Source organism: Lethenteron reissneri, chromosome 58, assembly GCF_015708825.2.
Source record: "Lethenteron reissneri isolate LAM-NWPU_2019-01 chromosome 58, ASM1570882v1, whole genome shotgun sequence".
Taxonomy (NCBI): domain Eukaryota; kingdom Metazoa; phylum Chordata; class Hyperoartia; order Petromyzontiformes; family Petromyzontidae; genus Lethenteron; species Lethenteron reissneri.
The window spans coordinates 8,609,555-8,626,429 of NC_083836.1; the positions used below are offsets into that span (position 1 = coordinate 8,609,555).

Genomic DNA, 16,875 nt, shown 5'->3' on the forward strand with positions numbered 1-16,875 from the left:
GATCTGTATGTTTTGATATATTTGGGTCATGTAAATCTTGTATTCACCATACATTCTACAAGCACAATCATGGGAGATAAAAGATTGCAACCTTAAATCCTTCTAATTCATTGATTTATGAGGCCGATTCATTATGTCTTTCAGTTAGGCCTCATCTGCTTTGTTATTTTATTCATAATGTTCCTTTTCCAGGAAAACAATAAAAAGTACAAGCTTCTTACTCAAAGCAAACAATGTAAACCATATACAACACTTATTGTCACTCCATGCCTTGCAACTAATTGTTTAAAATACATCAAAACGGTCTAGTAGATGATTACAAATAATGGTCGCTTAATTGGTTGGTTTTGAAATATACAGTATATCATCCAAAACTATCTGAAGGCACTCGCATTCCCCTGCACCCCAATTCATGTAAGACATTTAGTAAATGCTGCTACCACGTCTTTCATCACCACGTTGGATAAGATCGGTTTGATCACCAAATGCCTCCTTCAAATGAATGATTGCTAGCCAGGCAACCCACTTTAACTTACTAGTTGGCCAACACCTGGCCACTTATCATCACTTTGTTCAGACACAGCAGGATGTTTGTCGTGCATTTTAAGTTCATTGCAATGTGGGCTTTACCCTAAGCTCGCCCGCCCACCGGTTTGCCCAGATTGCTGTGAGCGCACACTGCTCGACTAAGCGTCAAGGGGTTGGCTTCCTGTTATCGTAAGGAAGAGCAATCCAGACGGCAGCAGAAGCGCATCTAAAAGTGCGCGATGCAGTGATTGTCTTTGTTCGATGGTTAGCTAAAAGCCGCTGCTGCGAGGATGACCGTAGTTCGCATTATGTTTTGTGCTCTTTGATGAGATCAGCGAAGTGTTGTGGTTCATTTGTGGCGAGCATCTTCTTGGTTCTTTCGGTAAAGTCACGTAGAAGGGAAATAATAAAATAATAAAAATAAAACATAACATAATTCTCACGACGTTTCGGCTACAAAGCAAGCAGCCGTCCTCATTCTTCACCTGAGGACGGCTGCTTGCGTTGTAGCCGAAACGTCGTGAGAATTATTCTGCGGTGAGTAAACGGCTACAACGCAAGCAGCCGTCCTCATTCTTCACCTGAGGACGGCTGCTTGCGTTGTAGCCGAAACGTCGTGAGAATTATTTTATTATGTTTTATTTTTATTATTTTATTATTTCCCTTCTACGTTACTTTACCGAAAGAACCAAGAAGATGAATCCCTGCGGTCACGAAAGCTTTAAATCGAAATTTTGTGCCGAGCACTTTGTGTGTAATGAATGCTTCCTCATAATGTATTTGTTCGGCAACCAGAAGCCAGTGCAGCTCAGCGAGCATAGTACAGAGCGCGAACGGTGAGGGCGGTTGGGTACAGATATTCCGCTGACGATAGCCGGAGGCCAGGTGCTTGCGGGGCAGGAGAATGCTGACAGCAGCAGCTCTCTCTCAAAATTACAAATACTAACGATGGACGATGGTGTATTGTTGGCACGGTGCCGCACATGCAGATGCGCGTGTGGGAGGGCACGATGAAGAAGAGCGTGCAGGGCCCCGAGGGAGTGCTGCGCCTCTTCGACTTGGTGCGCGTGAGCGACGAGGCGGTGCGCACGGCGTTCTACTTCACCCTGCGCGACACGCTGGTCGCTAACAACTTGGAGCAAGCGTCGCGCGTCGCCTTCCAGCATCAACGCCGCTGGAGGGTGGTCACCCTGCAGGGCCAGGTCATCGAGACGTCCGGTGAGCCGGCCACGAGCCTTGCCCGCCCCCCCCCCCGTCCTCCTCCTCTGCTGGCAAGGGAGGGGTCAAAGTTAACTTATTACCATTCCGGTGACGCACGCGTACGTCGGTGTTCCTCATTGCAAGGCCGGCTGGCTGCCGGCTGCCTCTGATGGCCTTTAGTGCGGCCCCTGACGTGCGGCCCCTGACAATACACAAATGTGAAAACACCCCCATCGTGCTGTCAAACTTCAATGGTTTCAAATGTGTAGTGGCAACTCGTACTGATTTCGCTCCCACAAGGCCAAAATGTACCACAGGAGGGCCTGTGGTACATTTTGGCACCAGCTTTCACATTGTGCTGTTGTATTGCTGCAGTTCTCTGCGGTGAGTACAATGTCTTTAAAAACAACGGTACTATGCCTCTCAATAAAATCACCGCTGAACTGCTTGCACGTTCCTCGATTCAGCAGTGAATGGGACCCACCCTGCAACTTGCAGATGTCTCGGAAAGGGAAAAAATTAAAGGGTAGTTGTAATCGAGAGTATTGAAAGGTGGTCATGGTGCAAGTCCAACAATTACTTGCAGATGCCGCTGCTGGCAGATACATCCTCGATAGGGAATTCTATACATCCCCTCAAATATGGTATTTTTGGCCTATTTTTCTCTGCTAGCCAGTCAACTTGGGTGAGGTGGTGTATTTCAGTCAAGTAATTGGGGTATTGCTTTGGTCTTTGTTCATTACTTGACTCTGAAATCCAATTTCCAGTAGTAGTAGGTTTTTACCCTTTAAACTGGTACAAAACTGACACCTTTATACAAGGCATCATGTTTGCAATAACCACAACACAAGTAGTCAAAATGCAAACAAAAAGAAACAACTCTGATGATGATAATAATATGCACTGTCCTTGAAGTTGATTGGTCCACACCCGAGACAGGTAAAGGGGGTCTCATAGTGTAAATCCAATTTCCAGTTTAGACATATAGTGTCTACATGGCAGCTGGATTTCAATTTGAGTGAGACGTACACCAAGGAAGATATATATCCATGTGCTGTAAGAAGCAACGGTTACACTTCAAACGGAAATAGTACATTAATATGTGTGCGTTGCCAAATAATTGTGCTCTACCATTTTATGCCATCGTTAAGCATAATCTCTGCTTTGCTCAGGGACGATGTCTGGTGGTGGCACCAGGGTGATGAAGGGCAGGATGGGCTCTTCTGTTGTCAATGAAGTACCACAAGAGGAGGTGAGTCTGCATTGCGAGCATTTTAATTATAATAATTAGTGCTAAAAGGATTAATCAATTATATGAAATAATTACGTGTTTTTTAAAGCTTTCCTACTAAGGTTGAAAGCTTTTCTTCTTTATGTCCGTCCACCCCTCTGTTATGGGGGTGGGGGGAGGCCACTGTATCTCTCAAGTTGCACCTCCGATGAGCACGGCTGCGTACGGTGCGAGAGTTCTACATTAATGCAAACAAGTCACTGTTGCATATGAGACGATACTTGAGATCTCTCCTCGTTAAACAATATCAACTTGAAGATGATCCATTACGAACGAGCCCATAAATAAGTTGTGTTGCTGTGAGGAACCTACCGGATTGAAAAACCAGATGGGTTCATCAAAGGGTACCTACAATTTGTAGAATAGCACTATCTCGTGTGCAGGGGCTCGATTGTTTTCTAAATTGTAGGACTGTCAGAGCTGGCGACTGCTTGGGGGTGGCGTGGAGGCCATTCAGCAGTGGATTGATGATGGTTGATAATGATGAACAGTCGCGCGCCACAATTTTACGCGAGAAGTTCCCCCCCGCGGGGTGGAGCGGAGTGAGTGACGCAGGGTGGCCGTGAATGGCACATTCGGGCAGGTGGAGCGCATGGAGCACAAGCTGCAGGAGGAGAGTGCCAAAATGGAGCAGTACCAGCAGCAGAGGAGCCAGCTGGAGGAGCGGGTGCAAACGCTGCAAACCGGCCTGCGGGACATGAAGTACAACCTGCAAAAGCTCTCGGCCGGCGTGAAGGTAACCACCAACCCAAAAGTCCCCGTTGCATAATGCAGGGGTGGCTGTTCTCGCTGACCTTATGATTCAGATGAATACCAAAATGTATATGGCCTGAGAACCACAACAATAATGGAGTGGGTCATCGGGGGTCGACATCGCAGCCAGTTTTGCTCACGTTGGTTGGCTGTGGAGTTTTGAATTCAGAAATTTTCGAGTGTCCCAGAGTACCCATGTCTGTCTGGCCCCCGCACCGCTGGCAGTTGCAAGTGCCCTGGGCCCACTCCCGCAGATATTTCTTCTTTCAAACAGTTGTATCCAAAAATAAAAATATAGCTACGTCTTTATTGTGCCATACCTGAACTTGCCGTATGCCTCCCCCAGTATCATGTATCCTGAACATTGTTAAAACAAATCTACTGACTTGTAGATCAAGGCTAAATAACATGTCAGCACACTGTTCAGATCAGTTCGTGGGCCTAATCTGGACAACCACCCCTTAGAATAAACATATTTGGTTAGATGGAAGAAGAGTATAGCTACAGAGGTCTCATGATCTAACCGAAGGAGGCATGCAATTTCATCTTGCGAAGCTGTTATTTCACACATGGTGGTCCATTGTTAGCTGCAAGATTTCCAAATGGGAATTTCTCCTTCTGATGACATGTACATTGAGAGCATAATTAGATTATAATTGAAGCAAAAAAGGACAAAAATTGCAAAGATCAATTCTAATGCTTCACGGTGCTCTCCTTTGCGTGCCCGAACAATTATTAGGGGCACCGCTTGTTTGTCAAGTGCACATAGGAGGCGATGGGAACATTTTCCTTCCTGAGGGCAGAATCGGACTTCCAGATACCTTTTGGTCGGCCACGCGTGAACCCACACATCGGCGCTATCCATTAATAAGACGGAAAATAACGCGCATTTCTTAGCGAGCACGACCCTCCTCGCAGCGTTACAAGTAACTTGAGCTCGCTCAACTTAGAAACGCGGTATTGCCACTTTTAGGAGAATAATAATGTGAACTCTGATGACAGGTCCAGGTAGAACAGGAGGTGAGCCTCAAGCTGCAGGTGAAGGAACTGGAGGCCAACGTGGTGGCGGCTGCACCAGACAAGAACCAGCTCAAGAAGCTGGAAAAGACTCTGGAGGGCTTCAAGAAAGGTGCGGTGGCCGAAGCGGAAATTAAACGACGCAACTTGGCAGCAAGCGATTTTAGGGCTGCCACGGTGGCGAGATGTTAACTACCTTGTCTGGTATACAGAAGGTCGTGATTTCCTGATGCCTGTATATTTTCATGTTCTCCCTGTGGTCGTGTGGATTTTTCCCCGGGTCCTCCGGTTTTTCCCTCCATAAGCCATCTCGTTGAGCTATCATTTATGGCCAGGTCACTTGTGAAAAATAGCTATATAGCTCAGTGGGCCTTAACTGGTAAAATAAAAAAGTTAATAAAAATAGTATATATATTTTTTAAGACAATACAACCATGGTAGCTTCTATTTTTCAACAGTTGTACACTACTGAACCATTAAATTACATCATGGCCCTCGTTTATGATAAAGTAGAAGCAGGCTGACTTCTTGCTTTCCTCTCACCTGGGTGGCCTGGCCGAGGGAGGCCAACGGGGACCAGGGCAAGTCAATTTCCTTCCTTGGATGATTAATACATTTTATTTAACTGATTTTTTGTTAGCAAAGTCATGATGGTGTAAATAATACATTATGCAGAAAATAACATACATGCTGTTATACACATACAGCAAACAATCATTATTCGCACAAGTCGATTGTGTATCGCTTTCCAAACAGGCATCTGTCCTTGTAAATGTTTAACTAGTTGTACAGAAGCCAGCAGATAGGGAGCCATCAGGGACACATCTACTGCTAAATGATAGTCCCTCCCTATGCCATAGTGTCATGCCATACTGCATCATTGTCAATGCAGGCTGGTGAAGATTGGAAGTATAGGCGTGGAATTATAGAAACAAGGTACAATAATAGATTTTGCTGTAGCCACCTATGATAACCGAACGTACATGATGGTCGCCCATCCAATCGCCTTTCAGGCTCAACCCTCCTTAGCTGCCAAGTTTTTATGAGATCGGGTGCATGCCAGATTATTCGCTCATAGGCCCTGTTATAGTTATGGACAGAATAAGAATTGCAAACGATAGGAATTGTTCTAAATTTCTCTTTTTGCAACATTGTTCCTTTTTTATTGATGCTTGTGTTGCAGAGTATGAGAAAGTGTCTAGTCAGACGGGTAAGATCGAGGCCGAGGTGAAACGCATCCATGGACTGATCATGGAGATCATGCAGGGCCGGCTCAAGACACAGCAGGACAAGGTTCCTCACCGCGCTTACATGGGGCTCATTGGTGGCGATTCACGTGACTCTAGTTTTAGACCAGGGGTTGGCAACCTGCAACTCCGGAGTCGCATGCAACTCTCTCAGGGCTGCTGCTTCATGATGTTATTTATTAAGGACCACCGTGTCGTATTCACATTGGATTGCGGCTCTTGAAATATATTCGAAAAAATGCCGCCTCTTGTTACTTTGTTTGCCAACCCCTGGTTTAGACGCATCTCATGGGAGTCATGGAGGCAATTTGAATTTAGCTGTGGTTTATAACAGTTTTAATATAAAACCCCCTTGAGTGGGGGTAGTTACATTTCAAATAAACCTTTAAACTTGTTATGAAACAACAGTAGTTATAATTATGGGCTAGTAAAATATTATGGATGTTTTTATCATCGTTTTCAGAATCAATTATTGATTTCAAAAGTTATGGATTCGACGGTGGAATCTGTAATAATTCTTACAATGAACAGAGGGGCATGTGAGAACATTCAAAAACCGCAAAGCGTGTTTGAAATTTGTTCTCGCATGACGAACAATTGCATATAAAATCTGTAGATAACTGACAGCATTTTGTCAATGCTACTGCTGAATAAAGGACGTCGTCGGTCATGGGGCTGGTTTTATCATACTTCACCACACTAGTCAGTGTAAGACACCGAAATTTATAGACCTGGTCATCATGCAGCAATATTGCTGTTAGGGTTACTAGGGTGGGGAATGCCGGTGGTAAATTGTTTAAAGTAATTTCCCTGAAACAAATCTCACATGTGTCCATGGAATTTGATTCGGTCAAAGGGCAACTGATTACATATCGTAGTGAATTTTAATCGCTTGCATTTACATGCCTCATTCCTTGTTATTTACCTTCGTACTTTCGTATTAAGATCACCAATGTTGATGTAACTGGTGCTTCTTATCACAAAGGTGGACAAGATCAACCAGCAGATCGACGAGTGTGTGTCGGACATCACCAAGGCCCAGGTTGCCCTCAAAACAGCTGACAGGTCAGTCTCCTTCTGAGCCCCATACAAACATCCGCCTGCCAGTTAGTCACTGGAGTTTAGAATCTACATGTGTAAAACCCAGGCTTTCTCAGTGCACACATGAGTGGTGGTGGACAGTTAACTAGTCTGCACGGATTGTTAATAGCAATAATAATTACAGCTTAGCGCCGTTCATAACATCTCAATGCCCTTTAAATCAATGATAATGGGGGTGGGGTTGCGTAAGTGGCGAAGATTAAATAAAAAGTGAATTGTTATTTACTATGTTTAGTATTGTTCCAGTCTTATAGTTCAAGGTTATCACGAAGATGCTGTGTTCCACAGACCAGTATAGTCTGCCAGAAATGAGTGTTTTTGCCTTGAAATTTAACAAACTAAGTAATCTGCGAGTATTTCATTTCTATTTGGAAAATGTCGATCATCACACCAGCACACCAAGCTTACTTTCTTTAAAATTGCGTCAGTGTCTTTAACATCCACTGCGAAGCAGACGACGCATATTTACAAATAATAGACCCATTGCATTATCCAGGGGTGCCATTTGTCTCGAACTGCAAACCTCCACAACATATGTATGTTGAACTTCTTTCGCACCGTACATAGCCAACCGTGCTAATCGGAGATGCGAGGGAAGGACCGCAAATTAAACACAAAAAGCCGTTTTAAATAAATGAGTTTTCAATCTAGATTTAAAAGTGCATAGCTCCAGTGGCTTCCTAATATCGGAAGCTATAGCGTTCCAAACGGCTGCAGAAGTGCATTCGAAAGCACGCGATGCAGTGACCGTCTTTATTCGACGGCTAGTCCAAGAGCCGCTGGGAGGATGACTGGAGTTCGCGTGATGGCTTATGTTCCTTGACGAGAAAGCGTCAAACTCGCTACCTCTTTGCCAGGGCCGTTTGACTGTTTTTTTACTTTGAGCAGAAACTTGAAGAAGGCGGAGGAGGCTCTGGCTAAGACGGAGCGGGAGCAGGAGGAGAACCGCCAGGCCATTGTGCGGCTCAATGAGGAAGTGAAGAGCTTGGAAGAGGTGGCTGCGGAGATCTTGAAAGAATCCACGCATGCACAGGTCAGGAGGGAGTGTTGACCTCGTCACTCGAGGTGCCCTCTGAAGCTGGGCCTGCGGTGTTCACAATCTGATGTTAAATGGGCGTTTGTTGACCAGGGGGTGGCTTTAGGGTCAGAGTACTGAGCCAGCGTTTGTTTGAAATCCTCAGTTTGAATCTGTCAAGTCATCTTTAAGTACGCTGAATGATGCTGTCTGCATCACTTACAGTAGTGAATTCATGGTTGTGACAAAACTTTTGCTACTCAATGCCGACAAGACCGAAGCCATATTCATCGGCTCCCCTCTGCATCTTACTAAAATTGGTTCGCCACGTTTGTGGCTTGATGGTCACAATGTTTGCCCTACACGGGAGGTCAGAAACCTTGGTGTTCAGATTTACCAATCAGTTATCCTTTGAGGCACATATCTAAGGTGGTTAAAATAGAATTTTTCCACCAAAGAAATATTGCCAGAATACATCACTTCCTGTCACCTGTCAACTTGGAGAGACGGGTCCATTCTTTTGTGTTATCCCGACTCAATTACTGCAACGCCTTACTGGTTGAGATTCCGAGCATAGTAGTGGCAGACTGCAGCTTGTTCTGAATGCAGCTGTTAGAGCGCTTACACATACACCATTCTGTGAGCACATTATACCAGTCCTCTTATCTCTTCATTGGCTACAAGTCAAATTCCGAGTGGATTTAAAGATGTTGATATTAACCTATAAGGCTTTAAAATGGCTCACCCCACATTACTTGCAGGAACTAATACATTTATATATTCCATCATCAAGGTCCTTAAGATCTTTTGATCTCCAACTGCTCAGTACTCCCAGGTCCAGGTTGTGCTTTCGTTGGTGACCGGGCTTTTGTTAGTGTGGCACTCAAACTATGGAACGCCTGTGCCACTTGAAGTCAGGCAATCGGAGTCGGTAGCTATATTCAAGTCTGCTTTGAAAACCCATCTCTTTAAAGTGACCTTCCCTCTTCAGTTTGGTCGGTTGCGCTGGTTCTGTTTTTGTTTCCTGCTTTTCATGTATTGGGATCGGAGGATCGAATGCGTGTTATCAATTTAAGTTATTATAAATATATCGTCACTTTATTAATACCACTTCCTGATTTGCGTCACCTCAACCCCACACACTCACGTCGCTGATAGCATCATCTGTCCTTTCTCATATCTGTCGCCTCTCAGCCTTCGCCGCCACCACCCTGTAAACTGCTTCGATTTACGTTGTTTTGCTATTCATCGCACATTTGAGGAACGCATCCCTGACGTGTAAACCAGGGTATTACTGTACCGGGATGGCAAGTTTTTGTAATTTGTTCTCAGCCTGGGCACCAATGACTGTTAAAAAGCCATGCTATTATATTTGTATTTTCAATTGATTTGAAAATATTCCTGTTGTGAGAATAAAAAATATGATGGCCATGCAACAAGAATGTATTTGCAACAGGATCTGTGGGAAAGTGCATTGCCTCCTTGTGCGGATAAAATATGATATGCCACTTGGAAGGACCTCAGAAGTAGTTGAATGGTAATTCCTGTATGCTGCTCCCTGAAACGTGGGGTGTACCGCTCTGTACCGCTTTCTCTGTGCCGTTCTGTCTGTGTACTGCTCTTGTCTGTACCGCTCGGTGTACAGCTCAGTGTACCGCTCACTGTACCGCTTGGTGCGAGTATCAACTCGACACGTCTTGTGACAATGCTGATATCACATTTCAAATGAAAATTGGAAAAATGAAAAAAAACATTAAATAAGTTAGCAAAATTGTCTACACGTGACCTATTTAATAGCGTCCAACATGTTTTCTTTAAGTGTCCTGCAAAATTGCATGGGCAGTGCTAGTTTTGCAGAAAATGTAAAAAAATGTAAGGTCTTACCAAGTATAGGGTGCATTTTGATTATTTGAATGTCTTATTGGGTGCCATGATGTTAACTACCTCGCCTGGTAATACATGAGGTCGTGGGTTCGATCCTGACCCTGGCGCCTGTATATTTGGAGTTTGTATGTCTCTCTCCCAATGAGAGCATACATTTTTCTCGGGGTCCTCCGTGGTTTCCCTCCACGTTTAGAATCGACATCATGCGTTTAAAGAGTATTTGGCCACTATACATTTCCACGTGATAAACCACTTGGCTGAAGGTATCAATTGTGGCCAGGTCGCTTCTAAAAAAAACTACATAGCTCTGGGTTTTACCTGGTTAACAAAAAAATGGTTGTTTTAGTTTTACTTACAAGGCAATAAAAACACGCAGGCTTGTGTTGACGAGGTTGGGCGTACGCGTGCGTGCCCTTCAGGAGCGAGAAAATGAGGTGTCGGAGCTGAAGAGGGAGCTGATGGGCGAGCTGAAAGCGCTGAGCGAGGAGGAGCAGGGTTACCAGAAGGAGGAGCTCGCGGTGCGCCTCAAAACGGAGCAGTTCGACACCAAGATCTCGGAGCTCAACAGCATGCTGAAGCACTTTAACAAAGAGGTGCGCGTGTCACGCTACATCTGGCTCGCCGTGCCCTTTTGTTAATTGAAACCCTATACACAGTCGGCGTGTTTAGAGTTTACGCCAGGATTGGCGGCTCGTCGAAACCCATTTTCCTTTCCCACCGGCACATCTGAGGCAAGCTATTGAAGGGCCCCCGGCACCATAATGGCCAATTTTTCACCAACCATTTGCTATTCCGAGCTAGAAACGGAATCGTCAAACGTTGGGCCTCGCAAAGCATCTTTAATATTGTAAAATGGCTTTGGGTCAAGCGGGGCTAACAAGCAGGGGCTAACGGACACATTCGTAACGTGCGACGTCGGTGCACTGCGGAAACGTGTGTCGTCGCGTCATTCAAGTGCGCCACGACTCGTTCACCGCTGGTGATGTGCGTTGAACTTCTTTCGCACCGTATGTAGCCAACCGCGCTAATCGTAGGTGCGGGGGGGAAGGACAACAATTAAACACAAAAAGCAGTTCTGAATAAATGTGTTTTCAATCAGATTTAACAACTTTGGTTTGATTGGCAGTGAACATTATTTGCACGTCATGTTAAAGGTGTACTTCTAGATGTTCAAATAACTTGAGTTGTGCGATGTTATATTCCAGGGTAATTCTCTGAAAAAGTGTGGTGTCACTGCTCGCATGGACAATATCCTCTTTTTTTATTAAACTTGTGGGGCATCATGGGATCTCCTTTGCCAGTACCAAAATATGAGAATAGGTTTTTCCTTTTTTTTCTGGCAACAAAACAGGTGTTAAGATGTTAAAACACCAAATTAAAACCTTTTTACAAGGACTCATGTCTGCATTAACCACAATACTTGTGGTCAGAATGCAAACAAAAAACATACTCTGATAATATATGCATTGTCTTTGAAACTGATTGGTCCACACCAGAGGCAGCTTCTTTTGAGCCTAGTCTCAACACGGTGTTAGACTAGAGGATGCCAAAAGGTGTACAGCACAAAACAACACACTATCAGAGTAATGAGAGTTCGGGTGAGCAGCTACATCATGGGACCTCCTTTGCTAGTACCAAAATATGAGAATAGGTTTTCCCCTTTTTCTGGCAACAAAACGGTTCAATGATGTAGCTGCTCACCCCGAGCTCTCAATACTCTGATAGTGCATTGTCTTTGTGCTGTACGCCTTTTGGCGTCCTCTGGTCTAGCACCGTTTTGAGACTAGGCTCAAAATAAAGCTGTCTCTGGTGTGGACCAATCAGTTTCAGACGATACATATATTGTTGGTGTTTTTTGTTTGCATTCTGACCACAAGTATCGTGGTTAATGCAGACATGATTTGTTGTAAAAGGTTTCAGTTTGGTGTTTTAAGATCTTAACACCTATTTTGTTGCCAGAAAAAAGTGGAAAAGCTATTCTCACTGGTGGTACAGTTCAAATGTATTTTTAGGGAGAAAAAATGCAAGAGAATTAAAGTGTGTGGAATATTACAACTAGTTACGAAGCTGCACATCTATAATTTACAGCTGGTGGTTCATGTAGTTGTGTGAAACCGAGGTGGCCAAGAGATAAACTGGAAGAATTTGAGGGACCATTTGTTGATGATCGTCACAAGCCCAGTATGTCTATGAGTGTCTTGGGTTTGTGGTGGTGTAATGGTTGGCCTACTGCGCTACGAACCTGGTGGCCCGAATTTGATTCCAGGCCACTGAATAACATTGGTGATCATCTGAGTGGGTCTCGCACCTCCGTTCTGCCAACTCAACCTTAAATGAGTACCGGACCAGTGTCTAAACATCGTCACTGGGGCAGCCAAGCGTGGTGCTGGCCACACACACCACCCTTTTTATGTGCCCATTACAGCCTCAATTGGTGCTTGCTCAACAGCACTAGCCCAACTTCTCCCACAATGTGGCCTGCTGCGTGTGCGCGCCGGCAACAGGTGTCGAAGTTTAAGCTGCACGTCCTGGACGATGAGGGCGAGGCGCCGGTGCTGCCCATGCTCGGCAACGGGGAACTGGAGGAGCTTGAGGACCCCGTGTCCCTGGCCAACAAGATCGCCATCCTGGAGGAGAAGACGCTACAGATGAAGCCCAACCTGGGAGCCATCTCCGACTACAAGAAAAAGGTTCGCCGCCAGCATGCCGTTGGGGAGCAATGCATTACGGTTTTGGTGTAGATTTGTTAAATTTACAATGACAGTGATTCTGATGTTCTTTCTTTAGGTTCATTGATAGAAGGTTCCTTTGACTTTTCTTCTGGCCACGAATGAAAAGTGGCTTATCACATGGTGTTGTTAACCCTTTCCCCGCTTCTGAAAAATAAGCCGGTAGCTTAGTGGGCCTTACCTAGTAAAATAAAAAGTTTATTTTTATATTTTGTAGTGATTTGCTTACCTTTTTTGTACTTGGCACTCCTATCGTGTTTGTGTATTGTTTCTTGTAAGTGGCTGGCCCGCCCCGACTGGACATCTGTGAAAAAGAGCTTTATATCTCATTGGATTCCTCCCCCAATATAAATACATATTCTGGTTCAGATTTTTTGCACGTTCTTCCAGCTTTGCTCATTTCAAGAAGCGCATTGACACTTTTTATCTATAGCTTTGGGCCTTTTGTGCCTGTCTGTGCTCGGCATCCGTGATAAAAACAAATAATTAACTTGCCCCTCCCCTGTCTGCCCTCATACGCTTGCAGGAGGAGATCTACCTCCAGCGAGTCTCCGAGCTGGATGCAATCACGGCTCAGCGGGACGAGTTCCGGCACTCGTACGAGGATCTGCGCAAGAGCCGCCTACAGGATTTCATGGCCGGATTCAATGTGATCACCAACAAGCTGAAGGAGAACTACCAGATGCTCACGCAGGGCGGAGACGCGGAGCTGGAGCTGGTCGACAGCCTGGACCCCTTCTCTGAGGGGATCGTTTTCAGGTGGGGGGGGGGGGGAAGTCTTCTGGTGTTGTTTAACCCTTTCCCCGTTCCGATCACGAACTCAATCCGAACAAACACGTTGCTCAGGTTAATCCGAAATCCACGTGATTTTCTCCACAGCACAGTAGTTGATTGGCGTGGCTCTGCTGTCCACTTTGTAGGCCGAGACTTCTGTGTGGGAGCAGGAAAGTGTTATCGCTGAACACGCGTATCGATCGGTAGTATTCGTTCTAAAGATCCACAGAAAATGGTAATATTTTTGGAATATCCGCAATTTTGAATGATCTGCGGCCATCCTCCCCGTCATTAGTGTGGATAATCGAGTTTACTGTATATTCACTCTTTGGGTCTTTTGGTAAAGTCACGTAGATAGACAAATAATAAAAAAATCACGGCGTTTCGATCGCAATACAAGCTTTCGTCCTCAGGGGAAAAAATATAGCAAGAGAGCTGCTGAAGCAGGGCGTTAAATAGACCTGAGATGGGTACAAGGGTAAGTGGGCGGGGTTAGAGAAGGAGAGATTAGCATGTCAATGTCGCCACCTCCATGTCGAGGAATGCAACTCAAAGAGTCGGAAATAACTGCTAACATCGGCAGGTAGGATGGAAACATCATAGCCAGTTATGACTTAAACTGGTATTCAGGTGGGGGGGGGGGGGTATCCTCAATCTTCCTTTTCTAACCCTGCCCACTAACCCTTGGGCTGCACCCATCTCAGGCCCTGAAAGACCCAAAGAGTATGAATTCTTGCAGTCACGAAAGCTTTAAGTATATGAATTTTAACCATAACCGTCCGTTTGCGCAGCGTGCGTCCCCCGAAGAAGAGCTGGAAGAAAATATTCAACCTGTCGGGCGGTGAGAAGACCCTAAGCTCGCTGGCGCTGGTGTTTGCGCTGCACCACTACAAGCCCACGCCGCTCTACTTCATGGACGAGATTGACGCGGCGCTCGACTTTAAAAACGTCTCCATCGTGGCGCTCTACGTCTACGTGAGTGGCCTCGCCATGCACACCGCCACTGGGCTCTCGCGGCCGATACCGACCACGGGGCTGTCATGGCGGATACTGACTGCGGAGATCTCGCGTTCGATACCGACCACGGGGCTGTCGCGGCCGATACCGTTCAGAATCACAGTAGATCTTTGATTATCTGGCTTTGGGGGCGCCGGATTTTCAAAACGCTGGATAATCACTAAATCATGATTTGGAATATCTTATTTTTACGCTTTCTTGTATGACATTATGTTTTTAGGTGTTATATGGTTTTTTATGCTTTCGATTTGTTTACGATATGAAATTGGCTTAAATAAATATAGAAATAGACAAAAATAAATATCCTACTTTCAAAAGTTACCGTATTTACTGTGTCGCACTTACCACTGCAATCTCGAAGACTCTGCATGGGGTGATGTGTACACGTGTAGCATTTTCAATGTTTCATTTATATGTAGTTTATAATGTACTGTATATAATATTTAACACTGAAATTAAACATAGCTACGTGGTGCCTATCACCAGACTGGTTACAGCCTTCGGAGCGATTTTGCCGGATCGGCCTGGGACTGCAGGATAATGTTGGAAGCCAGATAATTAATCGATGATCAACTGAAGTTTATTTTCTGGTTATATCGTGTGAAGGTGTTAATGTCGGTTTGTTTTTTGGGAATTGAAAACCCTCATAAACACCCGGGTAGGGGCAATCTGGTGTAAGATATCACGTGTGCAAATGTGCCAATCGGTGCGATATTTAGGCAAACCGGAATGTTGAACAGCAAGCAAAATGTACGTGTTTGCACATACGTTGAACTTATTTCACACCTTACGTAGCCAACCGTGCTAATCGGAGGTGGGAAATGTTCTATGAATCAGAATCTTTAGACTGGGGGAACCCGATAAGCTACGAAGTTTGGCTATAGATTACATCTGGCCTGACGAGGTGTAAACAGAAGCTCAGCTCTGTTGTACACAATGTAACCCAATATAAACTACATTCTGAGTATCGCTCGTTTATATGGATGAATAATAGGTGACTTTTGTAACTAAGTAAGAGTTCATTGAGTCCAGAGGTGTCTTTTGAGGAAGAAAAAATTGTGACTATCAGATAATTCACTCTTGAATGTTGATACGTGCAAATTAAGTGCCCTGGAAATAGCAGGATTTTTCTTACAGAGCAACCTTCACGTCCTTTGGACGTGTCCGTCCGTTCCTCCCTCTGGACTTAACCATCATTTGGACGTGACCTTTACAGTGAATAGGGTAGTAAATGAAAGTAAATAGATAACACGCAACCAGCAATACTCTGTGTACCCCGTTATCTCTTTTCGCGGTGTGGACACGCGGCTAACAACTATTTGGCAACGAGTAGGCATTCAAAATTTATATATTTAGTTTTCCCCCCCCAAAAAAAAGTTGATGTATGCAAGAGAGTAATGGTTTGTGTTATATTAATTTAAGGACTATTTTATGCATCTTTTAAACAAAACTGTATTCATTTTGAAAAATTGCCAGTTCATTTCACTCCGTGGCAGGCATTATCCTTAACGCTTGTGCCTTCGGTCCTATCTTGCCCACAGGAGCAAACCAAGAACGCTCAGTTCATCATCATCTCTCTGCGCAACAACATGTTTGAGATGTCGGATCGGCTGATCGGCATCTACAAAACGAACAACACCACCAAGTCCGTGGCCATCAACCCTAAGACCATTGTGTTGCCCCCACTGCCCGGTGAAGCGACAATGCCGAGCTCGTGAACCCGCACCCCAATCACCCCCACCTCATCCACCCCACCCCATCCATCAGCGTTGGGGGTCGAGCTTTGTCCGGTCACCGGTCAGCCTGAAGGAGTGTCAAGTTAACTTAAACATTTTTTTAAAAGGGGTCAAAATGCACTTCTGTCGGTTTCTCTCCAATGTAAACTTTTGCATGCAAATATTCATCCTCATCAAGACTTAATCTTTACTGTGTGATTGGGTCGACCTGTCTTGTTAGTGCGTTACTTTGATTCATGGTCTTAATATCTTGCTACTTCATGCTTATATGCGTTTAAATATATATTTTTTTCTGGAAGCCTTACAATTTTCACTATAGCTTATGCAATATTCTACATGTGGTATTTTTTCACTTTTACATTTATTGTAAGAAAATCTATTGTCTCTAAATTGGATTTGGAACCGCAGTGGTGTGTGTAAATAATATATATATCTGTTCTGCAGCATCGTCGTATGTGGCTTCAAGAATAATAATAACCTTAGTCATGTTTTTTAAATATATTGAGTCTAAATATGAATTTAATAACTCTTCCGATGCTTGCTTGCGTTAATTTCTGGCTATCTTAAGTTACGTGGCTCGACT

General features: G+C 44.7%; 1 protein-coding gene across 1 annotated transcript in view; it reads left to right on the top strand.

The window, feature by feature from the left end:
* The window catches only part of SMC4 (structural maintenance of chromosomes 4), a 35,439-nt gene extending 19,054 nt beyond the window's left edge, over positions 1–16,385 (top strand). The window contains exons 14-25 of the mRNA XM_061575292.1: positions 1,518–1,746; positions 2,901–2,980; positions 3,603–3,755; positions 4,775–4,901; positions 5,973–6,082; positions 7,022–7,101; positions 8,026–8,170; positions 10,456–10,629; positions 12,541–12,726; positions 13,292–13,524; positions 14,331–14,514; positions 16,098–16,385. Of these exons, the coding sequence (XP_061431276.1) occupies positions 1,518–1,746; positions 2,901–2,980; positions 3,603–3,755; positions 4,775–4,901; positions 5,973–6,082; positions 7,022–7,101; positions 8,026–8,170; positions 10,456–10,629; positions 12,541–12,726; positions 13,292–13,524; positions 14,331–14,514; positions 16,098–16,274 (1,878 nt within the window). The 3' untranslated portion in view covers positions 16,275–16,385. The remainder of the gene's footprint in view (positions 1–1,517; positions 1,747–2,900; positions 2,981–3,602; positions 3,756–4,774; positions 4,902–5,972; positions 6,083–7,021; positions 7,102–8,025; positions 8,171–10,455; positions 10,630–12,540; positions 12,727–13,291; positions 13,525–14,330; positions 14,515–16,097) is intronic.
* Positions 16,386–16,875: the final 490 nt, after the last annotated feature.